Source organism: Euphorbia lathyris, chromosome 7, assembly GCF_963576675.1.
Source record: "Euphorbia lathyris chromosome 7, ddEupLath1.1, whole genome shotgun sequence".
Classification (NCBI taxonomy): domain Eukaryota; kingdom Viridiplantae; phylum Streptophyta; class Magnoliopsida; order Malpighiales; family Euphorbiaceae; genus Euphorbia; species Euphorbia lathyris.
The window spans coordinates 81428389-81451311 of NC_088916.1; the positions used below are offsets into that span (position 1 = coordinate 81428389).

General features: G+C 35.8%; 1 protein-coding gene across 1 annotated transcript; it reads left to right on the forward strand.

Moving 5' to 3' along the window:
• The first annotated feature begins 3218 nt into the window (after positions 1-3218).
• LOC136235625 (uncharacterized) lies at positions 3219-6165 on the forward strand. The gene is made up of 6 exons (XM_066025436.1): positions 3219-3479; positions 3633-3760; positions 4077-4260; positions 5219-5425; positions 5498-5689; positions 5780-6165. The coding sequence occupies exons 2-6, from the start codon at positions 3678-3680 to the stop codon at positions 5909-5911; spliced, it is 798 nt and encodes a 265-aa protein (XP_065881508.1). The 5' UTR covers positions 3219-3479; positions 3633-3677; the 3' UTR covers positions 5912-6165.
• The last annotated feature ends 16758 nt before the right edge of the window (positions 6166-22923 follow it).

Below are 22923 nucleotides of genomic sequence, written 5' to 3' on the forward strand. Positions count from 1 at the left end.
ACCCTAGATCAGGTATTTGTTTGGGGCTCCGGAGAGCCTAGAGGCGGTCCCAGAAGGACCCCTTTTATCCAAAGAATTCAAACCATGAAGGTTCTTTTTAGGTTTCCCTTTGGGATTCTTCATGTTTAACTTACTCACTCCTATAGTCTTACCAATAGGAGCATCAACAGGAGGATGTAGAGTACTCGCCTCCCTACTCAAACCCTTCCCAGCTGACAGGATAGACTGGGGAATCTCTTTGCCTTTAGCAGAAGCATTAGAGACAAAGAGAGGATTAATAGAATTACCCAGACTAGAGGCATGCTCTACCGACTCCAGACCAGGCATGCTTAAATCAATCTGCTTATCAGAAGGATCCGAGTCTTGATCTTCCTCCATAGACAAAACACCGAACCTTGACCCGGAACCCGAAGCTGAGTCCACTCCAGTCTCAATCCCCTTCTTAATATCCGGGGGTCTGACCTTGATCTCAGGAGCAATCTGGAGAGTAGTCATCTTCGTACTGATATCTGGTGAATGATTAGCATTAACATTAGCCCGTGGCTTCCTTCTCACTGGCCTCTTGGCAAGCATCCATGGGCCAAAGCTCCTTACTTCCCCTTGACTCTTCTCAGCTTCGCCTATGATAGGTTGCACCAACTCCTCCATGGGCCAAAGGTGAAAAGTTTATTTTTTTATGATTTTTATTTTTTTATATTTTTTTTACTAATGCTATTTTCCAATTTCGAAAATAGATCAAAATTTATATAGGCTAATTTTTTATATATATACTATTACTAATATGATTTAATTATTAAAATTTTATAACTTTTTGGTTTTCTTAAATATAAATTTTGGTTGTTGTTGATTGTTTTGATGGAAGTATACATCTCTTTGAATAAGAACAAAATTCTCATAATGTATGCCCACATAAATTTTCTAAATGCAAGTTTCAAAAAAAAAAAAAAGAGACAGTAGACTCACATGTTTATATATATAATATTGATAAATAGTTAAGTTAATAAATAAATATTAATTTGAGTTAATAAATAAATATTAATTTGAAATAAATACTATCTGTACTCGTTTTCATGGCACATTGAATGGAATGAAATTTGAGTTTTTTTTTATATATATATAATTTTTTTTTTTTAAAAAAAGGTTACATTTAGACTTTAAAATAATTTTCTTGGACATTAATGAACTTATAATAATAATAATGGTTCTAATAAATTTAATAATATCAATAATAAATAAATATATTATTAAAGATAAAACTAAATTGAATATCAAATAAAAGCCCGGGATGATAAAATCTTGGCTCGATAAACGCCTATGAAATTAAATAAAAATAAATCTAATTTAAATTAAAAATACAAATTACATACAAACATAAATTTATATATAATTTAAAGCCTATGAAATTAAATATAAATCTTCATATTAATACAAACTCTTAACTTTTTATTTTAATTAAGGGTTAAAGTGCAAAAATAACGCTTGGGTCAGAAGTAATTTTACCTCTAACGTCTAAAATGGTGGAATTTTATCCCTAACATTGATAAATTGGATAAATTGGATAAATTTGAGAAATAATTCATAATATGGATGCAATTCCTAATTTTTAAATATGGATGCATACTTTAGGTTTTTTTTTTATTAAACCATATATACTTTAATAAACTATCATTTCTTGACTTTTATCTTTTTTTTTTGGTAGAACTTTCTTGACTTTTATCTAATTTATAGATAACGATAAACTATAAATAATAATAATAATAATAATAAATAATGATAAATTATAGATAAATAATAATAATAATAAATTATATATAAATAATTATAATATAATAAATAATGATAAATTACTGAATACTGAAACTGGATGCTGAAACTGAATGCTGAACTGAACTGAATTGAACTGATTGTTACTGAAATTAAGTGATAAAGAACATGGCCTCAGTATCAGTTGGCTGGGCGGATACGTCATCCTCTTACACCAAAATTGGCTCTTTTCTTAAAAATTGGAAAAGAAAATTTTTATAGAAAGGGTAAAATTATCTAAATAGAGGCAGTAATAAGTAATTTAGAGGCGGTAAATAGAAACAAAAACGTGGAAACATAATTTTTACAAGACATAGGAACAGAAATGTGAAGAAACATGTAAGTATTAAAAGTATAGGGCCATATTTATAAATATTAAAATATATAGAGATAAAGTATCAAAATAGGTTTATGTTTTTTGGGGAAGTATTAATTTATGCTCCACGTATAAAATATCACAAATATAAGCTTAACGTTTAAAAAAGAATACCAATTTAGGCCTCGATAACGGAACGAGACACGTGATTGATATTGGTCCGTTAAGTTCTGTCAATTGTATGTGGAGGGAGAAATCAGAACTTAATGGTGCAATAGGAATGACCAGTAGTTTTCACCTAGTCAGTGACTGACCAAGTGAGTTTGGTTCGTCACCATTAGATTTAGGTGGTATAAATCTGAACCCTACATTGATTTTAATCTCCACCATAAGATTTAAATAAGTTTAGATCTAACGGTGATTGACCAAATTCACTTAGTCAGTCACTGACCAGGTGAAAACCACCGATGGAATGACGTGTCTAATCCGTTATAGATACATAAATTGATGTTACCTCCGTTTCATAATACATGTCATTTTATATGATCAGTACATACGTTCAGTCATTTTTTTCCAGTTATAAAACATGGATTTATAAAAATTAATTAGAATAATAGATTTATTATAGAAAAATAAATAGTGGAATCAATGAATAAGGGTAACAATGTCTTTTCTCTAATATCCTTAATTTCTATACAATTCTCTAAAACGACATGTAATATGAAACGAAGGGAGTACCATTTTTTAAACATTAAACCTATATTGATGTTATTTTGTACGTTGAGCCTAAATTAATATTTCTCTAAAAACCGTAGATCTATTTTTGTACCTTATCTCAAAAATATAATAAGCCTAATAATAATAATAATAAATTATAAATATATAAAATAATTATTGATAAAACATAAAAGATGTATAATTTATAATTTCATAATTGTAATTAAAATAGTCTAAAATAATAATAACTAAAAAAAATTAAAATAATTATTCCACCATTAAAATTAAATTCTTTATGTAAAAAAAATTATAATTTAAAAAAAAAAATAGATTCATAGCAATATAGAAATAGCCCAACCAAACTCACAAAAGAACAGAGAAAAAATAAATAGATTCCAGAAGCCTCCATAGCATTCGAGAAAACGCACAAAAGAACAGAGAAAAAATTGAAAATAAACCCAGACCAGACTCAATATGAAGAAGAAACGTACTGACTCGAAGAAGAAATCGGAGTAGCCAGACAAGAAATCAGAGTTTCATTTCAGTTTTGAGAAGAAGATTAACAAATAAACAGAAAGTTTTTGTCAAGTCGGAAGATCGTTTTCAATCTCAAGAAAATTACTAATCGGAGAAATTATGTGTGGTAAGTAAGTTGTTTATATAGAATTGGATCGGTGACTTACGTTTCACTGAATATGAATAAATTTCAGTTTTCAAATTTTGGAATAGCGTTTAAACGGTATCTTACTTAAAAAAGTGGGGACTAATAGATTATTTACCTTTTTCTCTATATAAGATTGTCCAAGCAAAGCTTCATCCAAGTTTGATTTGTGTTGAGAAAATGTGCATATCTGCATTTATTTGGCAGGCTCACCCTCTCTATCCTTTGCTTCTCCTGCAAAACAGAGATGAATATCACAACAGGCAAGTTCTGCAATTATGGTCTATGAGAAATGGTTCTGCAATTATGGTCTATGACATGAATATATATACACTTTTCGTCGTTTGACACCCTGTACTTAAGCTAAACTTGTCGGTTTTAGACTTCTGGTATCCTTATTTGCTGCAAGAACTACAAACAGGGAGCACCTCGAATAAGAATATAGGAGGTCTAAAATTGACAAGTTCAGTAGAAGTACATGGTGTTAAACGATAAAAAGTACTAAATTTAAGTGTATAATTATGTATTAAACTATGTTTTTGTGTTGGGTGGATTGTATAAATATATATATATGTACAGGAAAACAAAAGCAGTGGCATGGTGGGATGGGTGTGATATATTGGGAGGGAGAGATTGTGTAGCAGGAGGAACATGGTTGGCTTGTTCAAGGTCTGGCAGGGTAGCTTCTCTTACCAATGTTAGGGAGCTCCATAGCCGTCCTGATGCGAAAAGCAGAGGAGAACTTCCTGTTCTTTTCTTGGAGGTAAAGATAATTTCTGTCTGGTTTGGGGCAAAAAATCTAGCCCGTAGCGTATATTCCTCTCGAGATACAGTGGCGGAGCTAGGGAAGAGGGTTTGGGGTGCATTGCAATTGCAGGCTTTGCAGCATTCCCAGACTCTCTTTTCAGGGGGAGGGCCGCCTGAACCATCCCTCCTAGGGTGGATTCTTGTGGCGAGAGTCCCCTCCCTCCACCTCCTGTTGATGTATAAATGGTAATGATTGGTATAGGCCTAGGAAGCACCGAATTTTTAGAAGGTTAATGTACGAGTGTCAGACACTCTGGGGACATGCGCCCTGCACTCCAAAATAAGTGTTCCCTCTCTTTCCTTTTGTACAGGGGACACAGCTTCTGAGTTAATTAAGTACAATATAAGAGAAAAGAATATAGGAGCAGCCCCTTTTCTATAGTTTCAATAATTTGAAGTATTAAATGTTTCTTTTTGATGAATTAATCACTCGTTATGGACGTTATTTATAGTTTATAATGACTTATTAATCTTAATAATGATATATATAAGATTCCACCCCTTCCAGGATAGGTTCCGGAGGCCGGGAGTGCAACGGACCACGTGCACTCCCCTCCTTCCACCACTATTGACATATAACTGGTAATATTGGTATAGCGTTTACATGTTGAGAGCAATATTGAGCCCCTAAAGAAAATATTGCACCCCAACTCTCTTCCCAGGCGAAGGCCTCTTGGAACCACCCTTTTCTAGAGGTTGGACCTCCGCCGCTTTTGACATATAACACTCACCTCCGTCTGCCACTATCGACATATAAATGGTAATGTTGGTATAGTGTTTACACGTTGAGAGCAACATCGAGCCCCTTCTAAAAGCTAAATTGCACGTTCTAAAAGAGAAACGTTAGGAGTAGAATTGTACCTTAATCCGATTTTTATGTTATTGACTTCATTGTTTTCTCTGCATCATGATAGAGTTCAAAGAGTCCAAAAGAATTTGCAGAAACACTGGTGAAAGAGGCTCATCAGTACAACGGATTCAACTTGATATTGGCTGATATTTCATCCAACACCATGGTATACATCTCCAACAGACCAAAAGGTGAAGCAATTGACATTCAAGAGGTTCCCCCTGGCATTCATGTTCTTTCCAATGCAAAGCTCGACTCTCCCTGGCCTAAGGTTACAATTTACCGAACAATTCTTTCTTCTCTGAAAAACCGTACGGTATTCATCTTTTGTCTTTTCATTCAGGCCCAGCGTTTGAAGCTGAATGTTAGGGATCAGCTTGATAAATATGGCGACGGAGAAATACCTGTCAAAGAGATGATAAAGATGCTAATGAGAGATACAGTTAAAGCTGAGAAAAGCAGGTTGCCTGGTATTTGTTCTGGTGATTGGGAATACAGCCTAAGCTCCATATTTGTACAAGTAGATACCCCGCTGGTATGTATGTTCGACACGTGATTTTTCCTATTGTATGCAGAAGTAATGGCATCTTTCTCAAGTTTCTAATTGGTTTGTCTGGTTTTACAGGGACGTTATGGTACAAGAAGCATTATTGGATTGGCAGTAAGAGCAAATGGAGAAGTAAGCTTTTATGAAACATATCTTGAAGATGATGAGTGGAAGGAGCGGACTGTGAATTATTGTATTTCAAAAACTTGATAAATTTCATTGGTAAGAGCAAACAATGGCGGAGCCAGGGAAGCGGGTCTGTTTGGGGGTGCAATTGCAGCATCCTCATATCCGCCTGGAATCACCCGTCCCAGGGTGGAACCTCTGTCCGCCAATGAGAGCATATGTTAGTACTATAAGTGAAATAAGGGTTGATGTATTCTGTCAATGCCGGTTGGCAGATCAAAATGTTAATGAAGTCCTAATATCATTATATCAATGAAGAAACCTATTGTGAAATGTCAGCATCATTGGCTTTTTCTTAAATTTACCAATGTTCAATCCACTGATTCCATGAGGAGCAGTATAGAAAGAAGTTATTGCACTCCCTATGGTTATTTCAGGGAGAATAGATTTAGACTCCATGTATAAAACCGTACAATGTTAGTATAAACATTTTGTAGATTGAGCAATTTCAGACTATTACTGGCAAATCCAACAGAAGTCTTACCGATAATTTGGTTCGGTATTTGCACCACCTAAACTCCAGTGTCTTCCATGTGGATTACACGGTTACATACGTGGAGTCTAGTTTTGTTCTGCCACAATAGCTATAAGGCTAAGTTTGTATTTTAGATGGCGCAAACATGAAATCAAATTAACAGAAATTGACTTCTGTTGGATCTCCCGTTAAAAGTATCTGAAATCGCACCATCTACAAAATGTTACTGCAAACATTGCACAGTTTTATATATGTTCTCCATCAATAATCATAGGGCTAAATTTGTACCTTATCTCATACCTTTAACTGTGAAAGTAAAAAGAAATCTGATCTACCAGCTTCAAACAAAGTAAAAAGAGCTTAAATTCAAAATAACGTCAGACTCTCTACTGCAACGAAGATACAAACATAGTCTTACAGTTAATGAATATGGATCTATGTTGGGACACGCGACACGGTATCCGACACGGACACGGGAAACGTCATTTCTTTAAAACACAGGACACGGATACGTGGGGGATACGTGTAAATAATAAAAATATTGGGGCACATTTATAAATATTAAAAATATATTTTTATATATGATTTTTTATAATATAACTAAATATATTAATGGCTTTAAATTAGAATCGATAAGTTTTTGGCTCTTCAGGAAATAAGAATCGATCAGTTTCTGGCTCTTCAAATACCAGAGGAATAAGAATCGATCGATAAGTTTCTGGCTCTTCAGGAAATAACGCGTAAGTCTTACCCCCTCCCTTTTCTGCAAAAAATTCATCCGCCATTGTCTTCTATCTACAGCAGCGATTAATCGGAGTTTTTTTCTCCGGGTGTCCAATTTTTCGAAATTGCGGAAACGGCCCCGACACGGTGTCCCTGACGTGTCCGGCCGTTTCCGTGTCGGAACCGTATCCGACACCGGATACGTTAGGGTAGAGCCGTGTCCGTGCTTCAGAGATATGGATAGTTGCATTTAGAGATGCGAGAAAGCGGACTATCTCATATGTTAGAGAGAAACCTGCCTCTTTGACAGCCCTCGAGAGATCATTCAGGGCAACCAAAAGCTTTATAACAACCCGATAAGCAGTGAGATCAAACAAACAATTTGAGCCCTCCATTTCCCAAACCACAGCCAATGCTTCCCTGTGAATCAGTGTAGTATACATAACCACATTTGGCTCATGCCCAGATTGTTTAAACCAAATGAATAAACTCTCCACGAACTCGAATTTTCCAAGCCTAATGCAAACTTTCAGTATAGCAGTGCAATCCTGATGGTTTAAATCCAACAGCTCTATAACAAGAGTGTGCTTATCCGGATTCTTTCCAGGCTCTAGTATCAACTTTGTGTAAATGCTGGGGTCTAACATTCTTTTGTTGTGCTGAGAAACCAAGAGGATTTTCCAAGCTAGGCTTAAGCTTCCACCTCTAATAAAGCCCCTAGGGGTCTTTCTCTGTCCAATTTGCCCGGTTTTTGAGGTATCCTTCCTTGGAAAAGAGACGATATGGCTTCAATTTCATCGGATTCCCAAACAATCTCACCATTTTTACCATGTTTTGCTTCGAATTTGTCTGCTTCTAAATTCCCCTCTTCTTCATCGTCTAGAATCGAATCCAATTGCGAGGGATGGATACGAGTGGTCGGCTTTTTTAGGAACAAATTCACACCAAAGTCAGAAGGTTTTTTGGTAGCTTTTTTCAGCAGTGTACTTTTGCATACGGATTTCCTCTGTTTTTCTGAGCAGAAAATTTGATCTCCAATGGCAGAACTGGATGTAGATTCATGGACAAGTATTTGGAAATCATTTCCTCAGTAATAGAAACTAAAATGGGGGGAAAATTGTAGACAAAAAACGCATAATGTCTCACAGATATTTTGTCGAACACTTGGTGGGCTTGTTCTTCAATATCCCGAGAGAGGTAAAAACTGTGTCAAATCACAAGTGAGAAAAGGGCATCTAAGAACAAAGATGATCCAGCTCCGAATTTCTGAATTCTGAATTCCAAGTCAGTATCAGTTTCTGCAAAATGGAATTTCAAAATTCCAAGTTGTAACCATTTTTGGATAGGCTTTAGAAAGAAATTTGGACCTCTTCCTATCTCTCCATTTTTCTTCATTCCGGGGATTCATTCTATCTCGACACTGTCCACTCTATACAAACCGTTACAAGCCCATCAGCTTATGTCTGGTTCATCCCGTATCACACATTGACTCTAATACCAATTATAAGATCTAATACCACATATAGAATGGCTAGAATTCGAACTCTCAACCACATGGTATAAATGCCTCTTGACCAAGACATTGGACCGTTGAACCCCAGTTCGAGACCATCGGCCCCACTTCTAGGAAGGATGGCCTCATTTTTTTTGTGAGGTGGCCCCTCATTTTAAGGGCTCTAGCCCTCATTTTTTGTAGCCTCCATGTCGAGAGGTCATTGTAAGTCTTGGGACCTCCAGCCCCACCTCTCTTTTGGGGTTTTGCATCCTATAAATAGGGGTTTAAAGTCTTTTAAGTTAGAGTAAGAAAGAGTTAGTGAGAGAAAGAAAGAAAGTTATAGTGAGAGAAAGTCTTAGAAATTCCAGAAATAGAAATTTGATAACTCTTTCTAGAGATAACTTTAGACTAGTTTTCAACTATATTAGTCTTGTAATTGTCTCGGTGTCTAGAGATTCCAACCAATTTGCAGCATTGTCCTTTAAAGAAAAAAGTAAATAATTTCAGTTTAATTATATCTGGAGAAATCTCATTCTATTTAAGCATAGAGCAATGTTTATTAAATTTAATTAAATAGGAGTTAGGATCTTCTCTAGGGTTGCTGCCGAATTGGCCAACGCCTTATAATAGTTGGATAAAAGTTGGTCTGATCTCAAAGTTATTCGTTGTTGTTGCCATGGGCTCCAATATACTTAAATGATTTTCGGTCCAACAATGAGTGAGTAACTCTTGCATAGTTTGAGGTTGAGCCATATCGACTTCTTCCTCATTTTCTTCCATGTCTTCCATGTCTTCTTTTATTCGGTTGTTATGGTTCCTACGACAAGAGTGTTCAATTTAGGATCAAAAGGAAGACTATGAGGCCAACTATCACTTCTAGTGATCATAAATAAAACTAAAGAAAAATTGCACCAAAAAATTGATGCTTTAGAAGTGTATCGTGCAACCAAGTAATAGAGAGTACGTAGGTATCGTCCCCATGAGATTGCGCCTATAACTAAATATTTTAAATGAAATTCCTATTATCTAAGCAATGAAAATTAAATTGGGTGTGCTTGAAATCTATGTTATCTAAAAAAACTAGTAACTAAAGGTTTAATTTGAATGATAAAAGTCACTAGATCCAGGCTTCCCTTAATTTTTCTTTATAACTCACTAAAATTTCTATCCAAGTTAGTTTAGTAAAATTTAGAGACGGTGATTATTTCCTAAGTAATAATCTAGCTTTGGTCCTGTCGTGAATAAGGATACAAGGAAATCATTAAGTTCTCATGAAATAGCCTCAAAATTCAAGTCCTAAAACTAAAACTCCAAAATTGCACCATATAGACACGGGTCTAAACTATGTTTTTCCGTTAATTATTCTAGTGTGTGTCAACCAGAGTACTAACTAAAACTAGCTAAATATTGATCACTTATTTAACTAGAAAATAAATCTTATAGTTTAATTCTCTTAATTTGTACCTATGAACTTGGATTCGAACTATGAATTAATTGCTTAGGTTACGGCATAGCCTAGTCACGGGGAAGTCAGGTCATGATGTGCGTGAAACTAAAATAAACAGAAAATAAGCAAGAAATCATGGTTAGAAGAAGAGATGGGTGAAGAGAAAACGAATCTGAAAGTAATTGAAATTGGCTGAAATTAATAATAAAAACAACGTTCATTTGAAGCTTAATGAATGAACTCCAAACTTAAACTTAAAACAAAGTAAACAAATGTTTAGAAACTTAAATTAAAATAACAAAACGAGCTAGAGAGAATAGAGAGAGTACAAAAAATAACAAAAACTACTTAAGACAACTAAAAACTAAAAAGCATTTATTTGTAGGAGTTGAAAGATCTTCTAGATAGATGTAAATACAACATAAGAAATTTGGATTAGCTTCAGACTCCTCCTTTAATGGTTCTCTTCAATCTTGATCATGAAATTCGAGCTTCTAAGTAGGATCAGAGTGAAATTTTAAAGAGTTAGAATAGTTCTTAAATTCTGAAATTTTGTCGCTACTCACTGAGTATTAATCCTACTCACCAAGTAACATCTTCCATTCGAGTTCAAGAGCCTAGATAGACAAATACTCATCATCGAGTAATATAGGCTACTCGTCAAGTACAACTTCTACTCCTCGAATTCAACGATGGCATCTTCCAATTTACAATCCATAGCTCTACTCACAAAGTAATTTTTTGCTCACGGAGTTCCCACTGCCTGAAACTCTCCGAAAGTGGCCTGCAATCACCTGAAATTACTTGAAATCCGCAATGAGATGTAAATCTAATAAAAACCTCTTAAACAATTGCTAAAATAGCCCAAAATAAAACAAAGAAGAAAGTAAATTGGACTTGTAAAACACTATAAAATACGAGGACAATAATACACGTGTTTTCATCTTAAGCCAACAGGGATGTCTAGAGCAAAGAGGACCGCCAAATCAAACTAAATGGGAATAAATATCATTCAGGACACGTGGACCAATGAGATGTACTCTGAATTCTCTTCGGATCAAGACCCTTGATTCACGACTATGATTAAGGAATTCCAATTCAGGTATATTACCAATTACTTAAAATACGTCCATCATCCAGGAATCGACACTTATCCACCAAAGTAGCTAGGGCACACACCTTACACCGACTACCGGATTTTTCCCTCACATCCTATAAATAAAACGCGAGTTCATAATCAATGTACATATACACATCTATTGCAATTTACTCTCAATTGCTTAGTATTCTCATTCAAAACTCCACTCACGTAGACATTTAGTAGAATCGTCGGTCAACTACCTCGCCTTGATCATTTTTTTCCTTACCTCAAACATAAAAGAAGCTATTGTAATTATCAGAGCACTATTGCAGAAATGCTTTTGTATCAACATATGAGATAAAAAAAAATTAAAAATATCCAAATACTTTATCGAGATTAAAGGCATTTGATCTCAAAATCTATTTTGAAATTATAAAAAAAATAACAGTAAAATCTTCCAAATTTTTTACTATTATGTAATTTATGCAAAATACCTAAATAAAATATTTGAATTTTTTTTAATGATATTTCAGATTAACCTAACTTACTAATATTTTATCTCAATTATACCATTTATAACGTTAAAAATATCCAAATAATTTATCGAAATTAATGGCATTTGATTTCAAAATCCATTTTGAAATTGTAGAAAAACAACAAAATCCTTAATTTTTTTTCACTAACTACTATGTAATTGAGGCAAAATACTGTAAAAAATATTAATTTTTAAAAAAAATATCGGGTATTATGATTTGAATGCAATCAGGTGGTTCACGGAAAAAATAGGCTCGGAATTCATCTAACTTCATAAAGGGTCTATTCGGTTCTAAATGGTTTCACTACTAGTCTATCGGTTGGAGTTCGGTAATTGGGCATCAACAAGCAGGTTCGAGTTCGTCATTTTTACGGTGGCTATCTCCTCCGTCTTGTCTTTATAAGGTAAACTGTGATGCTTCTTTTTCTATTTGGTCTCATCTCGCGGCGTTCGGATTGGTGGTACGCGATTTAAATGGGATGGTGGCTTTATCTGGTGGGGTCCTATTGGAACAGTATTGCCAGCTTTGTATGCCAGATTATTGGCAATTTTATCATCAGTACATGTTGTTTGAGAAGCTGGCTTTCATTCTATCTTATTTGCATCAGATTCTTTATCTGCTATTCGTCTGTTACGTGGCGACGAAAATGTGTATAATTGGGTTGGCGTAGTTGTTTTTGACATCTTAGAGGAGGTTCAAGCTTTTGCATATGTTGAATTTATTCATGAAAATCATTGAGCAAATACAGTTGCACATAGACCTGTTCATGGGCCCGAATATCCTCCCAGACTGGTGCCCCTTGGGCCGGGCCTGGACAATGAAAATTGATTTTAGGTCTATCCGATCCAGGCCCACTAAAACCCACCTTTATTTTGGTCGGATTTGAGATTGATAAAAATAGCACGGGCTTATCCAACCCGACCCGCCTAATAATTAATAAATTTATATATTAAATATTTACTATTAGGTATAATTTTTATTTTATTTAATTAAAATTCATGTATATATTTTTAGTTGGATTTATGTAGGTTGAGCTTGGGATATCATGTTTAAGCCTGAACCCAGTCTAGTACAAGCCCGCCTAAATTGATAGCGGACTGGCATGGGCTTGGACTGAATGTTTTCACCTAAAAGCTCGTTACTCCGAGCCCGAGCCCAACCTAGTACGATCCATAAACGGATCTAGTTGCACATAATCTGACTGCTTGATATGTTTCTCCTTCACATGAGAAAATACTTATCAAAGATTTCTCATTGTTTGTTTCATCTTATATTCAAATCGATACTATTATTTCTTGTTCGTACAAGTTTTCTCTTTATAAAAATAAAAGAAAAAAAGAAAACCTCAATTATATAGTTTATAAAGTTAAAAATAAATTTGATACTTAGACAAAAACGATGAGTTTTACATTAGCCCAAAATTGGATTTTTTTTTTTTTAAGAAAAATTGGATACTTCAAATCTCCAAATTAACATTCCATATCTATACACACTATATATTATAACATTCCATTTCTATACACACAAATACTATATATTATAACATGCCATCTATACATTCCATTATTATATAATATAGAAAATTAATTTGTGACAACTTTATACACATTCTAAGCCACGTTTTTTCATGCTTATATGGAAGTAGAGAAATATATGGAAAAGTGATATATATAGCTTTTGAAACAATTAAAGGATAAATTCCCACATTGGTCCAACATTTTCGAGGATTTCAACTTTGTGTGTAATTGAAGGCGAATCAACTAATTAATATTCTGAGTGATCAATTACAAAAATACCCTAACATAAAAAATAGCCGTAACATTAGCTGCCAACAATAATTTTATCTCTAACGTCTAAAATGTCTAAAATGATGCAATTTTACTCATAACGTTGGAGGAAAGAACAATTTTATCACTAACGTTTGATTTGGGTGAATTCCAGATATCATTATTCTGCACAAGTTGTCTATCAATTGGTTCTAAAAAAATGTACATTTTTTATGATTTAATAATAGAAATCGAGATTAGTATTTTTAAATTCGATGAAATATTTGAAACTTTTTAACAAACTCGTACAAAATACAGTATATTTTTAAAATTATTTCATGTGTATTCATATGTTTGTGATATGTTACTGATAAGTGATAAAATGACGCATATGTGAAATGTAAATGACAAAATTTATGACTGAGAAGACAATTTAATGAATTATTTCTCAAATTGGTCCAACTTACTAATGTTATGGTAAATTTGCTCTACCAACGTTAGAGATAAAATTGAACCATTAGACGTTACGACTAAAATTGCTCTTAAATGTCAATATTGAGAGTATTTTTTGGCACCTTATTTCGCACAAATTTATTGTGATTTGATTGATTTGCAAAGAAAATCACAGTTGCAAATAGGGGTTTGTGGTTTTTGAAGTTTACAAACTCAATCATTCTTTCAAAAATTGTTGTCGTAACTATTTACCCCAAAAGAAAGCGATTTGGAACAATTAAAAATACTAACTTTACAAATTATCTAAAATTCAGTATCTAATTTTACAAATTAACTAAACCATAAATATTATTTGATCGAAAAATTGACTCATATATCATTTAACTGCAAAATTTATAAAATACAGACTCATGTTTAAAACCTTTTAAACTATATGGATTATCTTTTTAACTTACAAAGTTTTTTTTTTTTTTACTTTTCTTTTATAATTATTTAGTATTATTTTAATTATTTCCTTTTTATATTATTTTATTTAAAGATGATTTATTATTTGGGTTTGTTCATCCTTTTTCGGATTGTGACCCTAAACGTATTTGTAGGGGAGAAGCGAAGAGTCTTAAATTAAATGCGACTAATATAAATATATTTATTTTATTAAATTTATTTATGAAACAAATATCACTAATTACATTTAAATTAAATAATTAATGCTTTATTATCAACAATTCAAATCAACCCCAATTCAAGGTGACTTCCTTTATTCCCAAAATTTTAAAAATAATAATAAAATAATGTTTTACAAGTAGATTTTGATTTGTTTTCTCGCTTGGAAACGTTAAGGTTAAGGGTCCGTTTGGTTTGCTGTTTGCTGTTGCAGATTGCTGATTGTTGTTTGCTGTTTGCCGTTTGCTGTTGTCGTTTGTTGTTTGATTGATTTTTAGTGTTTGGTAAAATTATGATTGCCCGTTACTGTTACGATATAAATGACTAATATGGACATGACTTAAATTGATAAATAAATATATAAATTTAATTCAAAAATTAATAAGATAATGCAAAATAATTACCGTAAACCTAACATTAGAATTATTATCTCCCAATTTCATTCATAAATCTAACATGTATTCAAAAGCACCAATTTCATAATTAATTATCCATTTTTTCCATTAACAATACACATCAAGTGATCGCGATTTCGTGCCGCTGCTCCTAGGGTTTCTACCGCCGTCGATCTCCGTCGTTCTCTTGCCGTCGCCGTCGACCTCCGATCCTGATGGTGCTCGTTTCGACCTAAGAAAATAGAGTAATAGATGAGAAAGACAAAAGGCGATCTTGCGTTGGAGAAAGGCGATCTCGTGCTGTAGGGATTCTGCCGCTGCTCCTAGGGTTTCTGCCACCGCCGATCGTTTCTGCCACCGCCGATCTCCGCCGTTCTCTTGCCGCAGCCGTCGACCTCCGATCCTGTGCTCGTTCGACCTAGAAAGAGAAGAGACCTTGTGTTGTTTTAATGGCGTTTTCCGCTGGTAGGGGTTACGGTGTCGTCGACGATCCGTTGAGCTTTCCGCCGTCGCCGATCTCTGTTGCCGCCGATCTTTACTAAAGGGTTCTGCCGATCTAAAAATCCAGAAAATAATGACCAGAAAATAAGCCTATTGGTTAAGTCATGTGATAATAAGGGGTTGTGTTCATTGGTTTATTGGCTTTTAAGCATTTTTTGTTTCAAGAGTATGAATTAAGAATCTCTCCCGTATGAGGAGTTTTTTCCGGACAATTTTATTGTAACTTTTCCGTGTTCAGATCTAGTCTTTGTATTCAATTCAATGGCAACCTCGAATAATCATAATATGATTGATGCGGTGGATAGAAGTATGCAGTTGGGGCTTGTGCTTGAAGCATATGATGTGGTTCAAACGGCGCCGATTCAACGATGGAGCTTTCTTGGGCGTTTTTTGAAGGAGAGGATTATAAGAACCCAAAAAATGCCGAGCGTTTTGGCTGACATCTGGCAACCGGCAAAAGGTTTGATGGTGGAACTATTGGGTCCTAATCTATTTCGGTTTGATCTATATCATCCATGGGAGCGTGAACGGATCTTAAAAGGAGGCCCTTGGACTTATGACCAACATCTTTTAATCATGCAGAAACTTGAAGGGGATGTTGTTCGTGGTGATGAAGAACTTATGTTTACGGAGATGTGGGTTCAAGTTCATAATTTTCCAAGTGGTTTTATGTCAGAAAGGGTGGTTGTTTTGATTGGCAATACTTTAGGGAGTTTTGTTGAATCGGATCCGAACAACTTCAATGGCGTCGGCAGAACGTACATGAGGGTTAGGGTTTCTCTTGATGTTCGGAAAAGCTTGTGTGCTTCTATGCCTATTAGCAGAGCGGGTGAGACTCCGCAAACCATTAGGTTCAAATATGAACGCCTGCCTATATTCTGTTTCTTCTGTGGTTGTTTAGGGCATGCTGAGAGATTTTGTCTGAAATTGCTTGATGTGCCTGATCCGGCTACTGTCATATGGCCATACTCGGTGGAATTACGTGCTCTGCCCCGCGGGTTGCAGCCCCCACCTCAGTCAAAGTGGCTCTTGTCAAATCCGCATGAAAGGGCTCGTCCGTTGGAAAATATTGAGGCCTCGGAAAGTTCTAGTGGAGGTATTATGAAATAAGGAGTTGGATCAAAGACAGTGTTGAATACTGTTTCCTTGTTTGAAAATAATAAGGGGATGGCCTCAAAGCAAGGTGAAAAGAAGGATAGCCTTGTTGTAATGGAGTTAAAGAGGAGAAGAAAGGAGGAGGTGATTGAGAATAAAACATCTGATATGGTGATGGATACAACGCTAGTAGTGACTGGTTCAAAAAACTTTCAGCAGGCGGGCTCTGGAGACCAGACCCGCCAAGGAGAATGAGTACGTTAAGCTGGAACTATCGAGGTATGGGCAACCCTCGAACAGTTCGTATGTTAAAGAACTTAGGGGGTGTTTGGTAGCTGCTTTTCAACCTCCTGTTTGCCTTTTCACTTTGAAAAGGAGAGTTTAAGGTGTTTGGTTAGACACCTCCTGTTTGCCTTTTGTAGCCGAAAAGTAGCTTTTTATAAAAGCAGGGAATCCCTGCTTTTTGGAACAGCAGCCTTTTCAAACAGCAAACAGCAAACCGTAACAGGAAACAGCAAACAGCAACAGCAAACAGCAGGTAAAACAAACGGACCCTTAGTTGCTAGGTTCAAGCCCGATTTTATTTTTCTGATGGAGGTGAAATGTAACCGCGAGAAAGTTGAGGTAATAAAGCGTAGTCTTTCTTATTCTGGTCTCTTTTTCATTGATCCTATTAACCAAGGTGGAGTTTTGGCTTTTTTTTTGGAAAATTAATGGTTCAGTCAGTTTGTTGCGGGCTTCTAGAAATTTTATTGATGTCAAAGTCTCTTTACTGGGTTTACCGGAGTATCGATTAACCGGTTTTTATGGTTTTCCTGAGCGTTCTAGAAGGTCAGCTTCTTGGGAGATGATCCGGGATCTGTGTAGTAATTATTCTTTGCCTTGGGTAATTATTGGAGACTTTAACGACATGGCTTTACAGAGTGAGAAGAGTGGTGGCCGCAGACATCCACCTTTTTTAATTAATGGTTTTTCTGATGTGATTGAGCAATGTAATCTGTTCGAGGTCCCAATGATTGGACATGCATTTACTTGGAAAAAGAGTAGAGGCTATCATAATTTTGTTGAAGAGAAGTTAGATCGGGGATTAGCGTCTTCCAGCTGGTTTCAATTGTTTCCTTCGGCCAAAGTTATTAATGAGGAAGCCTCGGCCTCTGATCATTCAGCTCTTGTGCTGTGTCCGACCCCTAGTGAAGGGGTGTTTGTTCGCCGGTTCCGATTCAAAGTTGCTTAGACTCAAGAACCTGATTGTCGTGAACGGATTGTAAGCTCCTTGAATGTGAATGCCTCGGCTGACATTTTGGTTCGGCAGGAGCAGTGCGGGCATGCGCTGTATCAGTGGGGAGCTGAGTTACACAGTCGGTTTTCTTCCAAACTTGTGGATTGTCGAGCTAAGATTAAAAGGCTGCAGAATCGTGTCGATGGGACTGGTCAGGCGTTACTGTTAGAAGCTCGAGAAAAGCTGGAAAATATCCTGTATCAACAGGAATTGTACTGGAAGCAAAGAGCAAAAAAATTGTGGCTGGCTGGCGGTGATATGAATTCAAAAAAATTTCATGCAGCTGCTAATAATAGAAGGAAAAAGAATAGCTTTGCGAGGCTTCGTGATCTAGATGGCGAATGGCGCAGTTGGGGTGCAGGTTTGGATTCTGTTATTCTCTCTTATTTTACTCAGCTTTTTACCTCGAATGGTTGTGTTTTGGGGCCTATTATTGAAAATGTGGTGCCAAAGTTGTCTGTGGAAAATTGTGATATGCTCTGTGGTGTGTTTAATGCTGTGAAAATTAAAGAAGCCTTGTTTTCAATGCACCCTGACAAAAGCCCTGGTCCTGATGGTTTTAACCCCGGTTTTTATCAGAAATTTTGGGATGTTGTAGGAGGTCATGTTACTGAAGCATGTTTGTTATGGTTAAATTCTGGATTGTTGCCTGATGAGATTCATGAAACTAATATTGTATTAATCCCTAAGAAATCGAATCCTGAGATGGTTTCTGACTTGAGACCGATAGCTCTTTGTAATGTGATATACAAAATTGTGTCAAAAGTCTTAGCTAATCGGTTAAAGAAAGTGCTTTATGTTCTTATATCTCCGTCCTAGAGTGCCTTTATCCCTGGCAAACTTATCACTGATAATGTTATGCTGGCATTTGAGGTAAATCACTATCTCCATCAGAAGACTAGAAGGGTTTCAAGTGGTATAATTGCTCTTAAGCTTGATATGTCTAAAGCATATGACAGGATGGAATGGAGATTCCTTCAGGAGATGTTAGTGAAACTTGGTTTCCCATCGAGCTTTGTTAACCTATTAATGCAGTGCGTTACAAAGGTTAAATATAGGGTTATCCATGGGAAGCATGTTGTGGGCCCTATTGTTCCACAGAGGGGGCTCCGTCAAGGGGATCCGTTGTCACCGTATCTTTTCATTATCTGTGCGGAGGGTCTTTCTCTCTACTTATCTCGGCTAGAGTCAGAGGGTCAGATCCGAGGTTGTGTTGTTGCGAACCAAGCGCCAGCAATCTCTCATCTGTTCTTCGCTGATGATAGTTACTTATTTTTCGGAGCCAATCGATCAGAAGCTTCAGCAATTAAACAAGCTCTAAATGACTATGAGTGTGCTTCTGGACAGAAAATAAATTTATCAAAATCCTCTATATCTTTCAGTCGAAACTGCCCAGATGGTGAGTGTGCTGAAACTAGTAATATTTTGGGGGTTTCCGCTGTAGCCCTCCCGGATAAGTACTTGGGTCTACCTTCGGTGGTGGGAAGGAATAGGGCACAGGTTTTTGGCTTTGTTAAGGATATGGTGCGGGCTAGACTGAAGAGCTGGAAGGCCGGATTTCTGTCAAGAGCTGGAAAGGAGATTATGATCAAATCAGTAGTGCAGGCGCTTCCTACTTATGCTATGAGTCTCTTCCTTTTTCCTGTGAATATATGTGATGACCTTGAGAAGCTGATGAATTCTTTTTGGTGGGGATCAGATGGTTCGGGTAAAGGTAGCTTACATTGGAAATCGTGGGATAAGCTGTGTTGCCCTAAAAAAGCTGGTGGAATGGGGTTCAGAAAATTGCATAATTTCAACTTAGCTTTATTGGCTAAACAAGGTTGGCGGCTCAGCTCAAACCATGAGTCTCTTGTGGCTCGAGTTTTTAAGGCTCTTTATTATCCGAATTGCTCTTTTCTTGATGCATCATTATCTGATGGGCCTAGCTTCATTTGGCGTAGTATTATGGGTGCTCAAGAATTGTTAAAGTCGGGTATTCGTAGATTTGTAGGGGCGGGTGGGGAGGTCCGGATTTGGGATGACCCGTGGCTCCCTGACGATCAGTTTTCATATATTGAAAGTGAAAAATTCGATGGGTTAGGGGTGGAAGTGGCGGCTGATCTAATGGAGGAGGGTCGGCGGTCTTAGGATGTTGGGTTAGTTTCGGGCATTTTTGCTCCTCGAGATGCAGATCTTATTCTCCGTGTCCCCCTATCTAATCGGTTTGATCAAGATGTGTGGTATTGGAAGGGATGACCGACGGGGCAACTATACAGTTAAAAGTGGGTACAGAAAGCTTATGTCTGGATTTGGAACAAATTGGTTCATTGATTCTCCTCTATGGAATAAAGTTTGGAATCTTAAAGTGCCCCCTAAAGTTAAGAATCTTCTTTGGCGGGTTCTTGCTAACTGTTTCCCTTCTAAAGTCGCGCTGAAAGCCCGAAGGGTTCCTATCTCAGATTTATGCGAGCTCTGACATGGGACGGTGGAAGATTCTTATCATATTTTTCTCAGATGTACTATGGCTCGAGCTATTTGGACTATTTCGCCTATTGGGGATGTGGGAACCCAATTTCAAAACATTTTTTATTATTGGGGTTGGATCTTCTCTAAACCGGTGGAGCTTGTTGAGCTTGTAGCGGTTTTATGGTGGATTATTTGGGGTTATAGAAATGACATTGCGTGGAATCGGAAGGATTCACAAGCTTCGATCCTGTACCATTCGGCCGGCTCATTTCTACAGGCCTGGAAGAAAGCGCAGGCGTCGGTTTCTCCTTCAGGCAGTCCGGCTGTGCCAAGCCTGACGGTGTGGCAGCGTCCTCCAATTGCCTTCCTAAAATTGAATGTGGATGGTGCGTCATTTGCAGACGAGAATGTGGCTGGGTTTGGTTGTATTGTTCGGGATGAGTTGGGCCGTTTTGTTGCGGCTAAAAATGGATCCTTGCAGAATTATCAAGATGCATCGTTCATTGAAGCGCTATCGGTCCGTGAAGCTCTTAGTTGGATCAAAGACCGCGGATGGAAGGATGTAATCATTGAATCAGATTCTTTGATCGTGGTACAGTCTATGGCCGCCCGTTAGAGGTTTCATCTCCTTTTAACGCCTTAGCCAATGATTGTCATTTTTCTTTGAACGAGTTTTCTAATTGCTCTATTCGTTTTGTCTGTCGTTCTGCAAACTCTGTTGCTCATTTGTTAGCTAGAAGTAGTATCTTACCTTTACATCGGGGTGAGTGGTTTTCTTTACTCCCTGATTTTATTTGTAATATGCTTCTTCTTGATTCTTAATATATGCTTATTTGGTTGTCAAAAAAAAATACATATCAAGTGATCAATATATTAAATGGTCGGAACTAGTGATATTCATTGTAAATGAAGAACTCATATATGTGTAATTTGTCTTTTGTAGGATTCGCCCACCCATAAATAATATCATATGACTTTAATCAATTTTCAGGGAGATGGACAAGGGTATTTAAGACATAAAATAGTTAAACGTAAAAGTAGTTTAAAAAAGCAGTAAAATACTGCTGATAGAAAAGGCAGTTGTTTTGTTGTCAAACAGCAATAGGCAGTTACAACCAAACAGTATAATATCTGCTGTTTAAGGGTGAAAGGCAAACAGCAGTTAAAAACACCCTCTAAATTTCTATGATCTCGTATATTAAGGATTAATCTGCCTTTTTTTAGGTTAAATTTGACTCTTATTTTATTTATTATATATAGAGAGAGCATAAAGGCCAAATTTGACTCGTAACGTTTCGATGAAGTGCATATTAGCCTTACTGTATAAAATTGTTCAAATTTGACCATAACGTTTCCAAGCAAAATTAATTTTAGTCATACGTTACAAAAATTTGAAAATGCTGATTTGATTGTTACTTAACTGTCACATCAGATCTTCCAAACATCAATTATGTCTATAATATTTAAGGGATATTGTGCAAAAATACCCCTAACGTTTACAACCATGAGCAATTTTACTCCTAACGTCTAAAATTGTGCAATTTTACCCATAACATTGACAGTCAAAAGCAATTTTACCTCTAACATTGTCAAGTTGGGTCTATTTGAGAAATAATTCATCAAACTGTTTTCTCGGTCATAAATCTTGTCATTTACACTTCACATGTTAGTTGAATATATTATAGGTCCTGATTCTTAATTAAAATTAGTTAAACTCGCATTGACCAGTCATTAACTGGTAAAATATACTAAACTGTCCGCTCATTACTTCAAGTATATTTTTGAGACAAAATGAAATTTAGGTACCAACATAAAATTCAAATAGCATAGGTGTAATTTACTCGAAAGTTAAAATAACACTTAAACCGGTTTTTTCAAATTTCCTATAACGTAAAACTAAAATAGATCCTGTTTGAAAACGTTAGAGTTAAATTTATATTATTTCATACATTAGGGTTAAATCGTATTTACGTTATAACTATTTTATGGTCATGTTTGGTAAAGAGCGTTTTGGGATAAAAAGAGCGGTTTTGACAAACTTTAGCGGTTTGACCACTGAAACCGCTGATTGGAGTGTTTGGTGGAGAGAGGTTTGAGAGAGAGTTTTGGGATGAAAACGCTAATTTAGAAAAAGCTCTTAAAAGGAGCTTTTTCAATTAGCGTTTTGCAATATTAAAATTAATAGACTTCTTTAACCCTAATAGATAGACTCCTCCTCTTCTCCTGCGCCAAAATTAAAAAAGAAATGCCCTTATCCGTCTTTTTGCACAAACCGCTATTATCAATCAGCTAATTTTTATCAAACAGGTCTACACAAACAGCTGGTCAAATCAATTAATGTAATCAGCTAACAGCTAACGGCTAATGTAATCAGCTAACAGCTAATTCGCAAACAGGGCCTATATATTTAAATATATATATTAACAAAAAAAATTGTAATATTCCCAATAATTTTGATATTTTTGTCTGTAAGGTGGAAATTTTTCTATGAATTTTATTAATATTTTCTTTCTTTTTTCTGGTTGAGTGTAATTAGCAAAATTTAATCCGTTAATTAAGTAAAATTTAATCCGTTAATTAAGTAAAATTAAATGGTTAAAATTTATTAAAGAAAATATCAAAATTCTATAAATACATTCTTTCCTTCTTCATTTTCTAGTTTAATCAAATTAGCACATG

Bases quoted from the DNA above. Each gene is read 5' to 3' on its own strand.
- LOC136235625 (XM_066025436.1), top strand. From the start codon at position 3,678: ATGTGCATATCTGCATTTATTTGGCAGGCTCACCCTCTCTATCCTTTG. The intron at 3,761-4,076 runs GCAAGTTCTGCA...ATATATGTACAG, and splicing joins AGAGATGAATATCACAACAG to GAAAACAAAAGCAGTGGCAT. The intron at 5,426-5,497 runs GTTACAATTTAC...CTTTTCATTCAG, and splicing joins TCGACTCTCCCTGGCCTAAG to GCCCAGCGTTTGAAGCTGAA.